The sequence below is a fragment of the Camelina sativa genome, chromosome 3 (genome assembly GCF_000633955.1).
Source record: "Camelina sativa cultivar DH55 chromosome 3, Cs, whole genome shotgun sequence".
Lineage (NCBI taxonomy): Eukaryota > Viridiplantae > Streptophyta > Magnoliopsida > Brassicales > Brassicaceae > Camelina > Camelina sativa.
In genome coordinates, this window is record NC_025687.1 from 27,284,945 (window position 1) to 27,302,810 (window position 17,866).

A 17,866-nucleotide genomic window follows, 5' to 3' on the forward strand; every position below is an offset into this window, starting at 1 on the left:
AAACACAGACAGAACTCTCCCATGAACATAAAATAGAAGAATTTATCTTACGGGTTTGATCAACTCCAATAACTTCTTTGATGCTTCTGAAGTAACATAATTCTGGTATCTGCAAAGGAAGTTAATAAAAAAAAAATGAACACATTGGATTAGTTGTGCCCTGATTCTGGTGTATTAAAATCTAAATCAAAGTCTGTATAAGAAAATGGAAAGGTAGAAGTTTACATTACTTCTTGATCTTGAAAATGGCGCCAAAACCGCTGTACATGAAAGAGTAGAAATTTATACCAAAAACAAAGTGTTCGTATCTGAATTACACTACAATCCGACCTGATAAATCACCTGATCAATGACAGAAACACCACGGTGAGGGCCGCATGGGGTTTGATCAGGCCGATATAATGGGATGTGGGTCAATAAAACTCTAGGATGTGACTGTGCATCTAACAAGATAAGAAAATTTTATGTGTAAGCTTCAGAAAGATAGTAAGTGCAAAAGAGGATGCAGTTGAATAACACACCCGTGGAGACATTGTGTACAAACTTCCAAACTTCTGATGCCAGAACCTTTTGAGGATTCCCTGCAAAATATACATCAGCTTTTCAGTTACAGATCCTTTGTTTAACTTTGAGGATAAATTCTAAGCATGTAAAACAATATCTTAATGATCGATCAGAGCAAAGTTTGTAATTACCATCAATAGCTTGTGCATCAATACTGATGAACTCAACACTTCCAATCATAAATCTGCGGTTTCTGATCCCAAAAACTTTTTGATATCGATCAATCACCTGTTGAAATGTGAAGTTATATACACATGATATAGGTCGCTGACAAATGTGATAAATTTGAGAAAAAGGTGATTAACGTAGTACGTCTTGCTTATGGGACGCAACCCTAGAATAGCCAACATCATGGTTCCCAGGGATGTAAAATGTAGGGATGTCCCCAACTTTGCCTTGTGAATTCACACCAAATACATGTTTAAACCGGCTTAAAGATTCCTGCCATCTGATAAAAATAACAAGTTAACCATTTGAGCAGAAAGAAGAACAAGTGAAAGGACAAGAACAAGGAGAGCTTACTCGTCCTCAGGCAGAAATGGCCCACCATCGAAATAATCACCTAAAAACAAAACAACATCTGGTTTGAAGGGCAAGACAGACTGAAAGAACGATCTCCGCATGTTTATATCAGTATAAAACTGAGCAAGCTCTAAAGCAAGTGTCTTTGACGACAAACGAAACGATGTCTTATCCATGAGCTGCATAAAGACACCAACAATAACAACAACAACACATAATCAGATGATCAAACTCCAAAAACAACACACAACCAAAATCGAAAAGCATTTGAAAAGCTAGTCACCTGGGGATCAGTAACAATGGCCACTTTAGTAAAATTCCCATCACTCTGTAAAGTAAAAAGAAAAAAAAGCTTACAGATATGAACAATCACAACTCAACAGTGACTCAAATAGCTTTGATGCAACCAAGCTTCTGCAGATCTATTGAGATTCTTTACACATTGACCTTTTAATAATGTTGCATCAAAGCTATTTATAGATCAGTGAAAGATTATATTCCCAATAATAGTAATACCGAAAATGTCGGATTTCAATTTCAAAGCTTCGATTTTTATAGACATTTTGCAGTAAATCTCGCAACTTTCAGAGAGAAATAAGCAAATACACAATCGAAGTCGAATTAGATTCACTGAATCCCCAAAATTGAGCATTCAGATATTAAAAAAGATGAAAATTTTTGATCGGAGAGTAGGGAGAGAGACCTTATTATGGTGAGGCCAAGAACAAGTGAATAGAGAAGGAACCCAGAAGGTGAACATTTCGCCGTAGAGGATCGTGGCTGCCCAAATGAGACATAACCCCNCTTCTGAAGTAACATAATTCTGGTATCTGCAAAGGAAGTTAATAAAAAAAAAATGAACACATTGGATTAGTTGTGCCCTGATTCTGGTGTATTAAAATCTAAATCAAAGTCTGTATAAGAAAATGGAAAGGTAGAAGTTTACATTACTTCTTGATCTTGAAAATGGCGCCAAAACCGCTGTACATGAAAGAGTAGAAATTTATACCAAAAACAAAGTGTTCGTATCTGAATTACACTACAATCCGACCTGATAAATCACCTGATCAATGACAGAAACACCACGGTGAGGGCCGCATGGGGTTTGATCAGGCCGATATAATGGGATGTGGGTCAATAAAACTCTAGGATGTGACTGTGCATCTAACAAGATAAGAAAATTTTATGTGTAAGCTTCAGAAAGATAGTAAGTGCAAAAGAGGATGCAGTTGAATAACACACCCGTGGAGACATTGTGTACAAACTTCCAAACTTCTGATGCCAGAACCTTTTGAGGATTCCCTGCAAAATATACATCAGCTTTTCAGTTACAGATCCTTTGTTTAACTTTGAGGATAAATTCTAAGCATGTAAAACAATATCTTAATGATCGATCAGAGCAAAGTTTGTAATTACCATCAATAGCTTGTGCATCAATACTGATGAACTCAACACTTCCAATCATAAATCTGCGGTTTCTGATCCCAAAAACTTTTTGATATCGATCAATCACCTGTTGAAATGTGAAGTTATATACACATGATATAGGTCGCTGACAAATGTGATAAATTTGAGAAAAAGGTGATTAACGTAGTACGTCTTGCTTATGGGACGCAACCCTAGAATAGCCAACATCATGGTTCCCAGGGATGTAAAATGTAGGGATGTCCCCAACTTTGCCTTGTGAATTCACACCAAATACATGTTTAAACCGGCTTAAAGATTCCTGCCATCTGATAAAAATAACAAGTTAACCATTTGAGCAGAAAGAAGAACAAGTGAAAGGACAAGAACAAGGAGAGCTTACTCGTCCTCAGGCAGAAATGGCCCACCATCGAAATAATCACCTAAAAACAAAACAACATCTGGTTTGAAGGGCAAGACAGACTGAAAGAACGATCTCCGCATGTTTATATCAGTATAAAACTGAGCAAGCTCTAAAGCAAGTGTCTTTGACGACAAACGAAACGATGTCTTATCCATGAGCTGCATAAAGACACCAACAATAACAACAACAACACATAATCAGATGATCAAACTCCAAAAACAACACACAACCAAAATCGAAAAGCATTTGAAAAGCTAGTCACCTGGGGATCAGTAACAATGGCCACTTTAGTAAAATTCCCATCACTCTGTAAAGTAAAAAGAAAAAAAAGCTTACAGATATGAACAATCACAACTCAACAGTGACTCAAATAGCTTTGATGCAACCAAGCTTCTGCAGATCTATTGAGATTCTTTACACATTGACCTTTTAATAATGTTGCATCAAAGCTATTTATAGATCAGTGAAAGATTATATTCCCAATAATAGTAATACCGAAAATGTCGGATTTCAATTTCAAAGCTTCGATTTTTATAGACATTTTGCAGTAAATCTCGCAACTTTCAGAGAGAAATAAGCAAATACACAATCGAAGTCGAATTAGATTCACTGAATCCCCAAAATTGAGCATTCAGATATTAAAAAAGATGAAAATTTTTGATCGGAGAGTAGGGAGAGAGACCTTATTATGGTGAGGCCAAGAACAAGTGAATAGAGAAGGAACCCAGAAGGTGAACATTTCGCCGTAGAGGATCGTGGCTGCCCAAATGAGACATAACCCCACCGTGAGCTTGTGATGGTGTTTCATTTTTCCGAGCACCTGAATCTCCCCTCCCCCCCCCACCTCTTCTCGGCTTTGCTTAGATATCTGGTGATTGTTGTTGACCAAAAAGAGCGGTCAAGACGTGACGCGACGCGACGCTGAGAACGCCGAGGCTGCGGAATGTGGAGAAATCCACAAAAACGTCGCGTAGTTTTTAGCACTAAATTAAAAAACAGCAAGCATAGTTTTAGGGCCCTATCCTTGTATATTTGGAAATGGTAAATATATATATATATATATATTTAGCCGAGGTGAAAATTAGTAAACAAAACAATGGTAATTTGCTAAAATGACAATGAGTTTGAGAATATAAATTGTACTATATTATTTATAATGGTTTGCATAATTTAATTATATCTATTTCAATTAAAATTATACGATTTAACTATTTACACAATAAATTAAATATTATTTACTATATTATTCGATGTATTTTAATTTTTTCTTAATGAATTTCTACATTAAATATTTAATGGGAAGTTAACTAATAATTAATTATATTAATATTTCACCAATACAATATTTAGTAATAATTTTTTTTTATTTAATTTATACCGTATATCAGTTATGGTTTATGTGTATCAGTGTATGGTCCAGTTATGGTTAGAAGTACGGTTAGCATGTGATTTTGGTCATATGCCTATTTCTATTATTGGGCTTATCCTCATTCGAGCATTGACGATCTCTAAGTTAGGCCCATAAAAATTAAAAAGAGTCGAAATTCAGAATAAGCAGCACAGAGCACACACGACGGGAATCGAGAATCAATCATCATTGCTCGCGAATCGCGACAGTTTCCGGCTCACTCCAAGATAGGCGCCTCCTTGCTCGTATCGTTTCTGAGGTTAGTTCGTACATCTCAGCGGTCGTCTCTTCGTATTTTCCTCGATTCAGTTTACGATGTACGAAACTACATTGCTCGCGAATCTCGATTGTTGTTGATTCTATTTTTCGCATAGGTTTAGGGTTTTTTTTGTTTGTTCCTTCTGATGTTTAGATGAGCGAGATGATATCGATTTTTACAAAGGAAAACAGTGGTAGCCACATTTTTAAGGAGATGATTTGGGGTTTTAGTAGCGCGATTCATCGGTTTGTTTTGAGATAAATTTAGGGATTTCATGTTCTTCGAATGCTACTGTTTGGTTCTTCTTAGTTTGAATGGCTTTGCTTTATACCTTCTTTACCTAAGTTAGAGTCTATTTTGTAGTATGAATTCTCAATCAGTTTATACGGTAACCTTACAATGCCTTCCTCCGGTGATTTTTTTGGTTTTCAGGTTCTGCAAGAAGAAGTAAAACATGTCAGTTCTTATTGTGACGAGCCTTGGGGATATAGTGATTGACCTTTACTCGAATAAATGCCCTTTGACCTGCAAGAACTTCCTCAAGCTTTGCAAGTTAGTGTCTCTTTTGCCTATCTACCTATGGCACTCACTATATCTCCATGGGGTTTTAACTTTCTTATTTGGTTTTATAGGATCAAATACTACAATGGGTGTCTATTTCACACTGTGCAAAAGGATTTCACAGCACAGACGGGTGATCCAACTGGTACGGGAGCTGGTGGAGATTCAATCTACAAGTAAGTTGCTGTTATTTTTACCTTTTGATATGTGTACTTTGTATATTTTGATCATTCTTTGCCTTTTGAATCAGTTTTGCCTTCTGTGTTGCTTTCCCACCTCCTTGTTCGTGTTTTCTCCAGTCAATGTTTGAACTTTTTTCTTAACCATCTTGTGTTTGCTATGTTGGATGGATTTTCAGATTTCTGTATGGTGAGCAGGCCCGTTTTTTCAGCGATGAGATCCATCTTGATTTAAAACATTTAAAGACCGGTACTGTTGCAATGGCCAGTGGTGGAGAAAATCTCAATGCTTCCCAGGTAAGCTATATCATTTTGAATGAATTACTAAGTTTATCGTCTTATATTTCATTATGAAATCTCTGGGTTCAGTATAATTATCAGTGTGCTCGGGATCTATATATATCCTCATGTGAACTTTTCTACTCTTATTTTCAGTTCTACTTCACTCTTCGCGATGATTTGGACTATCTTGATGGGAAACACACTGTAAGTGCAAAATTATAAATGATCTGCGAATTCTTTCTTTAGTATGTATCGATTATCTTTTGATATGCCATTCTGTATACCATTTTTCAGGTGTTTGGGGAGATTGCTGAGGGGTTGGAAACTTTGACTAGGATAAACGAAGCTTATGTTGATGCAAAGAACAGACCCTTCAAAAACATTAGAATCAAACACACATATATACTTGATGATCCATTTGATGATCCCCCACAGCTGGCTGAAATGATACCAGATGCTTCTCCCGAAGGAAAACCGAAGGAAGAGGTCAAAGATGACGTGCGACTTGAAGATGATTGGGTTCCAATGGATGAAGAACTTGGTGCTCAGGAACTGGAGGAGGTTATCCGCGAAAAGGCAGCCCATTCTAGTGCTGTTGTACTTGAAAGTGTAAGTATAACCGTTTCAATTGGCTTGTTGCTCTTTTGATGTTACATATCAAATGAATTATGTAATTGTTGCCTTGCGTTGCTGTTGCAGATAGGAGATATTCCTGAGGCTGAGGTAAAACCACCTGACAATGTGCTGTTCGTCTGCAAACTGAATCCTGTGACTGAGGTAGGTGCTTGATTTTTAAAATAGAAAGCAAATCCTTCTTCTGTTTGTGACATTTTGTTCTAATTTCTTGTCTCATGCAGGATGAGGACCTCCATACCATTTTTTCACGCTTTGGAACCGTTGTATCGTAAGTGATAGTTCCTTGATTCTTTATGCGTTTGAAACTTAATTGCTGCAATTGTATTGACATTCATGTCTTAAAATGCCAGGGCTGATATAATCCGTGATTTCAAGACAGGTGACAGTTTGTGCTATGCTTTTATAGGTGAGTTAAATCTCTGTCATGCTATGAAAATCTAAGTTCTTCTGTATAATATTTGTTTTAACCGAGAGTTTATGTCTTTGTTCTAGAGTTTGAAATCAAGGAGGCATGCGAACAAGCTTATTATAAGGTAAAGGCCAACTGGCTGAAAAATATGTATATAGAAGTTGTGAAACGATTTATTTGGGGGATTTAACCAACTTGTTGATTTTCAGATGGACAATGCTCTGATCGATGATAGACGAATACATGTGGATTTCAGTCAGAGTGTGTCAAAACTTTGGTCACAGTTCCGGCAGAAAGACTCCAAAAAGGGTAACGGTTTAATCCTTTCTTCTTTCCTGTAGAGTATTGACTTGCCATAGACGAACAAGTAATAAAGAACTAATACTTGGCAAACATGAATTAGGGAATGGATGTTTCAAATGCGGCTCGACGGATCATGTTGCTAAGGACTGTGTGGGTGGTAATCAGTCTTCAAAGTACATTGTAAAAGATCAAAACAGACAGCACGGAGGAGGTGAAGGCTATGATATGGTTTTTGAGGGTGATGCACCTGAAATGCCCAAGAGAGAGCATAATAGTCATGAGAGGGATGAGAGGGAGAGTAGGGAGAAGATTAATAGGAGAAGTCCTCACGGTAATGGGGAAGGTAAAAGACGTCACAGAGATGATGAAGTTGACGATGGTAGAAAACAGCGTGGCCGGGAAGAGGTAAGAGAAAAGGAGAGGAAACGCAGAGAGAGAGAAGAAAGAGATAGCAGGGAAGATGAAGACAGAAGAAGAAGAAGACGCCGTGAAGAGATGAGAGATGGGGATAGGCGTGAGGAGAGTCGAAGATATAGAGACGAGGATCATCGGGGCCATAGAGATTATAAAGAGAGGAGAAGTGAGAGAGACAATGGACATGGAAGAGAAGCAAAACATGAAAGGAGGGATAGGTAAAAACATGGGCTTGGCGTTTAGGGTTTATAGGGTTTAAAGGTGGGTTTTGTATTAGTGAAGTGACTGAAGTTTTTAAAATTGTTTGTGAGTAGTAGTCAAGGTCTAAATTGTTTTACCTATGAAATTGTGAGCCATCATTGGAGGTGAATGGTTTTAAAACATGACTACTAAACTAGTTTTGTTTTGGTCTCTTTCTTCATATAATGCTTTTTTGACAACCATCCATATTCCAAACCATTTTTTAATTGATTTCTATGGTCTTTGTTTTTTTCTCCGTTATGTTATGATTTTCACGTTATCACATTGAATAAGTTTTAAACAAACTTGAATAACACACAAGGTAACACACATCAGCCGTTTTTATAATGTAACAAATTTGTGATCATTCTTCCAAATCGACCTATCAAATTAACGCAAAGTTAGGTTACCTATTCTTTTTGAATAATGAAAGGGGAAAAAACGGCACGCCGTATGTCTTGGCTGGAGCAAAAACGACAGCACATCTGTCGTAATTAGTTTAATCATTAACAGAAGAAAAAATATGAATAATTTAACTTAATGATAGACAAATAAAGATAATTAAAAAATGGTTTCCCACCGACAAAACTTGAGAAGTTGTCGTGGGAATTTTTAAGCAACCTGTACCTGGTCGTTAATTTTCTACACAACACTTCGTATTTATAATCATTTTTTACATTCTTTTCTGCGTATAATATTTGTGCTGTTAATTTTTTGAAACATTGTTACATTCGTTTCTTCGTGTCATATATTACATATTTACATTGTTAAAATGGTCGTAGTTTGTTAAGTTTTTGTATTTGTGCTGTTAAATTTGTGAAACCGATATATTGGTTGAATTGAACATGAACATGAACACGAACACGAGCGAGTTAAGATTCTCTGTATCATTAGTTATTATATAAATAACAGAAAAGAAATACGAATTTTTAATAAGTTATACGCAATAATATATACATATACGTACCAAATAACTTATATATAAATATATGTTAATTAAATAAATTATATGTCTTTGTCATCCATACTCGGTTCTTGCTGGCACTTTGCTTGACAGTTCAAGTTAAGATTCAGCTGCCCGAAATGTATAATCATTGAGAAGTTAATTTCTCACATAATCACCTCCAAACATTTGCACCTACTTACACGAAACTGAGATAACAGAGAACTCTATGAGAGATTTCAAATGTGAAGTACTAAGATTTATCTAAGCATCATATCTTCATAAAGTAGAACTTTGAGTTTGTTAATTAAAAGTTTTCTCCTAATGGTAGGTTCTTATTTTGAGTCTCTTAATTAATTTTTTTTTTAAATAAATTTTTTTAATTAGAATATGAAATTATTGCATTTGAGATATGTGTTTATAAAATTATTGCATTTCATAAAATTTAAAACATAGGAAACATTAAAACATAATAAATAACAAGTAAAATTCATAAAAAGAGGAAATGCTTAATTGTATTCTCCAAATTTTTCCCAAATATTCACAACCAAATCATCTTGTAACTATTTATGTTTATCTCGATCCCGAACACTCAAACGAATGTTCATCATAGTGGAGACACTTGAAGGCATGGTTGTTGGTATAGTGACGTCCACTTCTGAAGTTTGGTTGGACTCAATGTGTGTGAATTCGGATGGATCAAACAGAGTGTATCCATCTCGTTCGTCTCTACGATCATATTGTGCAGTATGATACACGCTATCATTATATTTCCAATTTTATTCTTATCCCAAAGAAGAGCCGGATTTTTCACTATGGCAAATCGAGTATGCAAAACTCCAAAAGCACGCTCGACATCTTTACGTGCAGCTTCTTGATGCGTAGCAAAGAAACAATCTTTTGGAGTTTGCGGTAGTGGAATAGATTGGATAAAAGTAGACCATTTTGGATAAATACCAGCCGTGAGATAGTAAGCCAACTTGTACTAGTGTTCGTTGACACTGTATTTAACTTTCGGAGCTCGACCATTTGAAATATCATCAAAAACGAAAGAACGATCAAGAATATTTATATCGTTTAATGTACCTGGAGGTCCGAAAAAAGCATGCCAGATCCAGACCCTAAACCCTACTTGTAACCGATTTCGAACTATAGACATTTATAGGCAAGAACCCTAAAATTTCGAACCACCAACCCTAATCCAAAATTTACGAACAAAATCCAAACAACCCAAATCCCTCCTAACTATTCGCGAATTCAATCTACTAAACAGAGAAACTTACCCTTCGATTCTAATTGCTTCAACTTCATCTGAATGACTCGACTCCAAACTCAAATCAATATCCTCCGATTCACCTCTGAGATTAAATCCCTTCCGCTTCGTCTCTCCTCCGACCACAATCGCCTCTGATTCCATAGCTGTAACATATCCTTTTCCTTCCTTTTATCAAGACTGGACTTCGATCGAGAGAGAAACAACGAGAGAAATCGAGAGAGAAAAAAAATTTAATCGTCGAAACAAATATTTTTTGATTCTTTTATTTTTTTGTCCAGCCAACAAACACTCGACACTTACGGACCTAAAACCATAAAAGAGTATGCAATATAAAAACCTCTCTTAAATTTTTTTGTTTAATCTGATTTTTTTTTCTTTTTCTTCTCCACTAAAACTTGTCTTAGAACCCTTTGTGTTGGGATAACGTAAGTTATCACAAAATTTGTGTGCTTCGTGGATCATGAGAAAAATGATATTTATAGTTAAAAGAAATCAAAGACAGCGAAACAAATATGATCACGAGATGTTCAACGAAGAAGTTATCTCATATATTTTAGTTGCAAGTTGCAACTTACAAACCATATAGTACAATAATACTGATAAACAATTATTTATATTATTAAAATATCATGATAAAATGAATTACAAACTCTAAATTACCAAGTAAGCAAATAACTTATTTTTTTAGATTAACTTATTCTTCTTACGTGAAAATATACCTTTTAACAAATTTGCTTTATTTTCGTATTCAAGATTGACTTTAGGTGTTTAGTAAAGGAAACACATTTGCGTCGTCCTCTTATATTTAAACTTAAAAAACGTAAAATAAAAAAGTAAAAAAAGAAAAGAAAACGATCAATTCAGCAAAAAGCGATGATGGGACAATATGTAAAGAAGAGAGTAAAGAGCCAATCATATCCATTTAGCCCAACCTTCATAGTGATCTCCATCGTATGAAAGCTACCTTTATGGTGTTATAAAAAAGAGAAAAAGAAAGAAAGCTATCTATATTATATATAAATTATTAAAGAGATGACATTCAAAATAGAATCAACAATATACATCAACCTCCAAAAGCGCGTATGTTATGAAATCTACGGGGAGCGTCATCGTAATTACTACTGTACTATTTTATTAATCACTAGAATTTGTATCGGCGGGCGAAATTTTAGATTTAAAAATATTTTCTATCAACAATATATATTTTTATATCAAATATAATCATTCAAATTTTTAGGTACAAATATATATAAACACTAAACTTACTTAACTAAATAATATACAACAATATTAATAATAATATTTCTGTGACAAAGAAATAATTTGATATGTGTCACATAATAACTAAGATCACCTTAGATTTTCGCAGGAAAAATAAACTGTCTGTCATTGATGACTACCTCATGATCTTTTATTTTTGAGAGAATTTCTTTGTTATTCATATTTCAAAAAAATACTCTTTAAAAGTTTTGATGTTGATTATCGATTGTTTATCTAATTGTATATATCATTTATGATTAGATGTTGATACTAATATAACATTATTCTGTATAAAAGCTGAATATACTGAATTTCATGAATATTACGTAGTGTAAAAGTACATATATAATATTGTTATAACATCTTTTACAAGCTTGATTTACCCATCAAAACAAGTGCAACATACCATATATAAATGAACTTGCGACTAATTCATGAATGTATCTATCTTATTTTACTTTCTATGATTATATGGCCAAACGGTTGAGGCTGACTTGGAATCTATTAATCTATTTAATAATATATATCATGTATTTTTCTACAAACTCATTCGTTTCACACAATGAATGAGATATCAAAGATTTTAATTTAGTCACGTGTTTATCTTTTCAAATTTTAGTAATTTATTTTCAAACACTTTTAACTACAATTCTTTCGTCATTATCTATGGTGCACTCGTTGCCTTTCCACATCTACTTTCGTTTCACTTCTATTGGCTCACATATAACACATATTAGACTGCAAATTGATTTTCAAAACATGCTAAAATTATGTCTCTTTAATTATTATCTTTAGATACTCAAATTTGGATTAAAAGCATTTGATTCATTTGATGAAATATCAAATTTGTTTTCCTTTTTATCATGTTATAAACTAATATTTTTCCTCTTTAAAATTTTATACATTTAATTATATAAAATTTTGTTTTATTCTACCATGAATTTAAAATTACTTCCATTTGTAAAAATCATTAAGACATTTTAATAAATTTTTTATTAATTGTATATAACATAAATATGCATTAAATGAATATTTAAAATTTATTTTAAAGTAAAAATATAATGTTGTTTAGGTGGATGGTTAGGTGGCAGAATAAGAAGATAGAAAAGCTAATTTTATAGATGTAGATGCATGGGATCAAAAACTCATAATTATGATACACCAAGAAAAGAACAAATCATTGTGGATACATTTGGAAGGAACAAAATAATACTCTAATTAATGTATATAATGTTCAGAAGGCACCAAAATGAGCCTAATCTTTATTTTTGTGCCTTTGGCTTCTTACTGCTAAAATCGTGCTTGACAGCTTTACTCTGTAAAAATTCGATTTTTTTCTTCACGAGCTAAATGAAACAGTATATAATGATGAATCTCACTTGGTCAAGAAAAAAAAAAATTACTATTAGATTTCAAAAAGNTTGATGACTACCTCATGATCTTTTATTTTTGAGAGAATTTCTTTGTTATTCATATTTCAAAAAAATACTCTTTAAAAGTTTTGATGTTGATTATCGATTGTTTATCTAATTGTATATATCATTTATGATTAGATGTTGATACTAATATAACATTATTCTGTATAAAAGCTGAATATACTGAATTTCATGAATATTACGTAGTGTAAAAGTACATATATAATATTGTTATAACATCTTTTACAAGCTTGATTTACCCATCAAAACAAGTGCAACATACCATATATAAATGAACTTGCGACTAATTCATGAATGTATCTATCTTATTTTACTTTCTATGATTATATGGCCAAACGGTTGAGGCTGACTTGGAATCTATTAATCTATTTAATAATATATATCATGTATTTTTCTACAAACTCATTCGTTTCACACAATGAATGAGATATCAAAGATTTTAATTTAGTCACGTGTTTATCTTTTCAAATTTTAGTAATTTATTTTCAAACACTTTTAACTACAATTCTTTCGTCATTATCTATGGTGCACTCGTTGCCTTTCCACATCTACTTTCGTTTCACTTCTATTGGCTCACATATAACACATATTAGACTGCAAATTGATTTTCAAAACATGCTAAAATTATGTCTCTTTAATTATTATCTTTAGATACTCAAATTTGGATTAAAAGCATTTGATTCATTTGATGAAATATCAAATTTGTTTTCCTTTTTATCATGTTATAAACTAATATTTTTCCTCTTTAAAATTTTATACATTTAATTATATAAAATTTTGTTTTATTCTACCATGAATTTAAAATTACTTCCATTTGTAAAAATCATTAAGACATTTTAATAAATTTTTTATTAATTGTATATAACATAAATATGCATTAAATGAATATTTAAAATTTATTTTAAAGTAAAAATATAATGTTGTTTAGGTGGATGGTTAGGTGGCAGAATAAGAAGATAGAAAAGCTAATTTTATAGATGTAGATGCATGGGATCAAAAACTCATAATTATGATACACCAAGAAAAGAACAAATCATTGTGGATACATTTGGAAGGAACAAAATAATACTCTAATTAATGTATATAATGTTCAGAAGGCACCAAAATGAGCCTAATCTTTATTTTTGTGCCTTTGGCTTCTTACTGCTAAAATCGTGCTTGACAGCTTTACTCTGTAAAAATTCGATTTTTTTCTTCACGAGCTAAATGAAACAGTATATAATGATGAATCTCACTTGGTCAAGAAAAAAAAAAATTACTATTAGATTTCAAAAAGAAAACAAACAAACACAAAAAAGTTTCTAAATTTCTCTCTTTCCTTTTCTTTATAACTTTTCACAAGACTAGATTTTGGAATCTCGTTCTTGAGAGAGAGAGAGAGAGAGAGAGAAAGAGAAAGAGACAGAGACAGAGGAAGAAGATGAGGAGGAGGGTGAATTGGGCGGTGGTGGCTCTGTTTACAGTATGCATTGTTGGGTTTGAGCTTAGATTCATCCATGGAGCCACAGATGCATCAGACAGTGAGTTTCTTCTTCTTCTTGATTCTTGTTCACTTTTTCCGCTTATTGGGTTGTCTAAAGTCTCAATCTTTTTCGTATATCCTTCAATTTTTTTATTCTGTTTTCATTCTTTCATCCATTTACCCAAAGTTTCAATCTTTTACTTCTCCTCAAATCTCACATCTGTTTAGTTTTTTTTTGGGGTTAAATCTTGAACCTTTATCTTATCTGTGTATCTTCAAACTTGGTTCTTCTGGAAAGCTTTTAATTTATAGTATAGACTTGGTGAAAGCAGAACAGATTTATGATTTATGGTTTGTGTGCTTTAATGAATGGTCTCTGATTTCTATTTAATGCAGCTTCGGCATTAAACACATTGTTCAGCAGTATGCATTCACCAGCTCAGCTAACACAATGGACTGCAGCAGCTGGTGATCCTTGTGGCCAGAATTGGAGAGGTGTAACTTGCTCCGGGTCACGAGTTACTCAAATGTTAGTGATTCTTTGTATCTAATTTCTTGTTTGCTAGTTTTAGTCATTTGGTTTACATCTAACATAAACTGAGTTATATCGACTTGGCTGGCAGAAAGTTACCTGGTCTTGAGCTCTCTGGAACACTTGGATACATGCTTGATAAATTGACTTCTCTTACCGAGCTGTAAGATCAATCTGTCAAATGCTTTAAACTGTTAATTGAAGTTGAGATAACGAGTTTTTTAATTTTGTAATCTTTCATGGAACTTGCAGTGATCTAAGCAGCAATAATCTTGGAGGTGATTTACCATATCAGCTTCCTCCAAATCTGCAACGATTGTATGTTCCATCAACCCTCCTTTTTATATTGGTTTCTAACTTAACAACCGTGTGTTCCGAGTTTATAATCCATGGTGTTTCAGGAATCTTGCAAATAACCAATTCACTGGAGCTGCTCAATACTCCATTTCTCATATGACACCACTTAAGTATCTGTAAGTAATTCCTTCACTTCACATTTCTCTAGACATCATCTCTTATAAAGATGTGAATATTAATGTTTTGTCTTGTGCAAAAATTCAGCAATCTTGGTCACAATCAGTTTAAGGGGCAGATAGCTATCGACTTCTCAAAGCTCAACTCTCTCACAACCTTGTAAGATCCTAGTAAAGATTGGTATTGTGCTCATTCAGTTTTGATCGTAGTCAAATATTTGACAAACTTACATGTGTTGCAGGGACTTCTCTTTCAATTCTTTCACGAATTCTTTACCAGGAACTTTCACCTCTCTAACAAGTTTAAAATCATTGTAAGTTTTCAGGAACCTCTGATTAAATCTGAAACTGTACCAGTTACTAAAACATGTGGCTTTTAACTTTACAGATACCTTCAGAACAATCAGTTCTCAGGCACAGTCGATGTCTTAGCCGGTCTTCCTCTGGAGACTCTGTGAGTAACCACTAACCAAACCTTATTACACGCGAAGCTGGTTTTTTTTTTTTTACATTCATTAACGTTTGGTTCTTCATGAATGTAATTCAGGAACATTGCAAACAACGACTTCACGGGTTGGATCCCCAGTTCTTTAAAGGGCATTACATTGATGTAAGTTCTCATTTCACACACATTTGCTTGTTTCTTTGAAACTTTTGATCTCACTTTTCTTGTTTCTTGCAAACAGAAAAGATGGCAACTCATTCAATACTGGACCTGCGCCTCCACCACCACCTGGAACACCTCCAATCCATGGCTCCCCGAGCCGTAAATCTGGAGGACATGAAAACCGGTCTAGTGGTGATCAGTCCACCAGCAATGGAGATTCCAAGAAATCAGGAATCGGAGCTGGTGCAATTGCAGGCATAATCATTTCATTGTTAGTAGTTACAGCTCTTCTTGTGGCTTTCTTCTTGTTCAAAAGGAAAAAATCAAAGAGATCATCATCCATGGACATTGAGAAAACTGATAACGAGCCTTTCACTCTTGCTTCAAACGACTTTCACGGTATGCACACATATACACCAACATTTCACCTTAATAAAATTTTGAACGTAGTTTAAGATTTAATCTAAGACTCCATATATGGTTGCAGAAAACAATTCCATTCAGAGTTCTATATCAGTTGAGACTAAGAAACTGGATACTTCGTTGTCTATTAATCTTCGGCCTCCACCAGTTGATAGAAGCAAATCATTTGACGATGATGATTCGACAAGAAAGCCTAGTGCTGTCAAGAAATCCATGGTGGTGGTTCCTTCACATGTGAAAGTCTATTCAGTTGCAGATCTCCAGATTGCTACTGGCAGTTTCAGCGTAGATAATCTTCTTGGAGAAGGGACTTTTGGACGAGTATACAGAGCTGAGTTTGATGATGGAAAGGTAGTATTGTTATCTTATAATGTAATTCTAATTACTTTCTCTTGAAATATGTCATAATGTTTTTAGAACACTCTTACCTTTCAGGTTCTTGCTGTGAAGAAAATAGATTCGTCTGCTCTTTCACATGGCATGACCGATGATTTCATTAAAATGGTATCGAAAATCGCCAGTTTGAATCATCCAAATGTGACCAAGCTTGTTGGTTACTGTGCTGAGCACGGACAACATCTCGTGGTCTATGAATTCCACAAAAATGGATCATTACATGACTTCTTACACTTATCAGAAGAGGAAAGTAAAGGCTTGGTGTGGAATTCACGAGTCAAGATTGCTCTTGGGACTGCACGCGCACTAGAGTAAATTCCAAAAACAATTCATTGCTTAGCCAAAGAAACTGAGTATTTTGGTTAACAGAAAGTATTGTTCTTGCAGGTACCTGCATGAAGTTTGTTCACCATCTATAGTTGACAAGAACATCAAATCAGCTAATATTTTACTCGACTCAGAGCTGAATCCTCACTTATCAGATTCCGGTCTGGCAAGCTTCCTTCCCACAGCTGATGAGGTTTGGATACACAGTCTCTTATCCAAACTCTGTACTATTTCTCAACTTATTTGGTTGCTTAGATCATTTTGATACGTGCAGTTAATAAACCAAACCGATGAAGGGTATAGCGCACCTGAAGTATCAATGTCAGGCCAGTATTCTTTGAAGAGCGACGTTTACAGTTTTGGAGTAGTGATGCTTGAACTCTTAACTGGGAGAAAACCATTTGACAGGTAAACTCTATTATGATTATAACTAGGCTTGATTTAGATGTGGAATGTGTTTCTGAATTTGAATCTTACAACTGGTAATATAAACTTGAGCAGCACGAGGTCAAGATCTGAGCAGTCATTGGTTAGATGGGCGACACCACAACTTCACGACATTGATGCTTTAGGCAAAATGGTTGATCCAGCTCTTAAAGGGCTTTATCCTGTTAAATCTCTCTCTCGATTTGCAGATGTTATCGCTCTCTGCGTCCAGGTAAATATAATGGTTACAAATCAAAATCTTGTAAGCAACTTGCAAAATCAAGAAAGTCTTTAACTGATTTTGGGTTTTGTTTATTAACAGCCGGAGCCGGAGTTTAGACCACCGATGTCCGAAGTTGTGCAGGCTCTGGTTGTGTTAGTGCAGAGAGCTAACATGAGCAAAAGAACTGTCGGAGTTGATCCACCGCAACGTTCTGGTAACCCCGACACGACCAATGATTACATGTAAAAGTCCTCTCTGTCAGATGAAGCCACAGAAACAACAAAAAGCAAAATTGGAAGATAAATAGCATTGTATAATCCCATTGTTTTATTGTATTTGTATGTTGTTCCAAAGTTTGTAGCTTCTCAAAACCAAATTCTTTTTTGATTTCTTTCAACATCAGTTCTATATTGGCTTGGTTTAATTCGTTCTTGATCATTTACGTGTTATCAATTTCGAAGGACGTGACATCAGAAA

The 17,866-nt window shown here is 34.4% G+C and overlaps 3 protein-coding genes across 4 annotated transcripts in view; 2 read left to right on the forward strand and 1 right to left on the reverse strand.

The window, feature by feature from the left end:
• Positions 1-3,915, reverse strand: part of LOC104778309 (uncharacterized protein C630.12-like) — a gene marked incomplete in the record, with an annotated part of 11,829 nt that extends 7,914 nt beyond the window's left edge. The window contains 10 exon segments of the mRNA XM_010502728.2: positions 52-109; positions 226-260; positions 343-443; positions 522-581; positions 696-792; positions 877-1,012; positions 1,087-1,265; positions 1,370-1,414; positions 1,790-1,886; positions 3,694-3,915. Coding sequence (XP_010501030.2) covers positions 52-109; positions 226-260; positions 343-443; positions 522-581; positions 696-792; positions 877-1,012; positions 1,087-1,265; positions 1,370-1,414; positions 1,790-1,886; positions 3,694-3,722 — 837 coding nt within the window.
• On the forward strand, positions 4,460-7,812 carry LOC104778311 (peptidyl-prolyl cis-trans isomerase CYP59). Of its 2 annotated transcripts, none has more exons than XM_010502731.2 (12): positions 4,460-4,581; positions 5,014-5,133; positions 5,214-5,318; positions 5,501-5,618; positions 5,757-5,807; positions 5,898-6,212; positions 6,303-6,380; positions 6,461-6,507; positions 6,590-6,645; positions 6,732-6,772; positions 6,858-6,957; positions 7,052-7,812. In XM_010502731.2, exons 2-12 carry the CDS (start codon positions 5,036-5,038, stop codon positions 7,585-7,587), a joined length of 1,545 nt encoding a protein of 514 aa, XP_010501033.1. In that variant the 5' UTR covers positions 4,460-4,581; positions 5,014-5,035; the 3' UTR covers positions 7,588-7,812. The 2 variants fall into 2 exon arrangements, with proteins under 2 accessions (XP_010501033.1, XP_010501034.1); XM_010502732.2 differs by having other exon boundaries at positions 4,466-4,639.
• On the forward strand, positions 13,775-17,813 carry LOC104778312 (protein STRUBBELIG-RECEPTOR FAMILY 6). Its single transcript, XM_010502733.2, has 16 exons — positions 13,775-14,040; positions 14,379-14,511; positions 14,606-14,677; positions 14,767-14,832; positions 14,916-14,987; positions 15,076-15,147; positions 15,230-15,301; positions 15,376-15,441; positions 15,535-15,597; positions 15,674-15,993; positions 16,082-16,368; positions 16,453-16,724; positions 16,801-16,933; positions 17,015-17,148; positions 17,242-17,398; positions 17,489-17,813. The coding sequence occupies exons 1-16, from the start codon at positions 13,941-13,943 to the stop codon at positions 17,633-17,635; spliced, it is 2,166 nt and encodes a 721-aa protein (XP_010501035.1). The 5' UTR covers positions 13,775-13,940; the 3' UTR covers positions 17,636-17,813.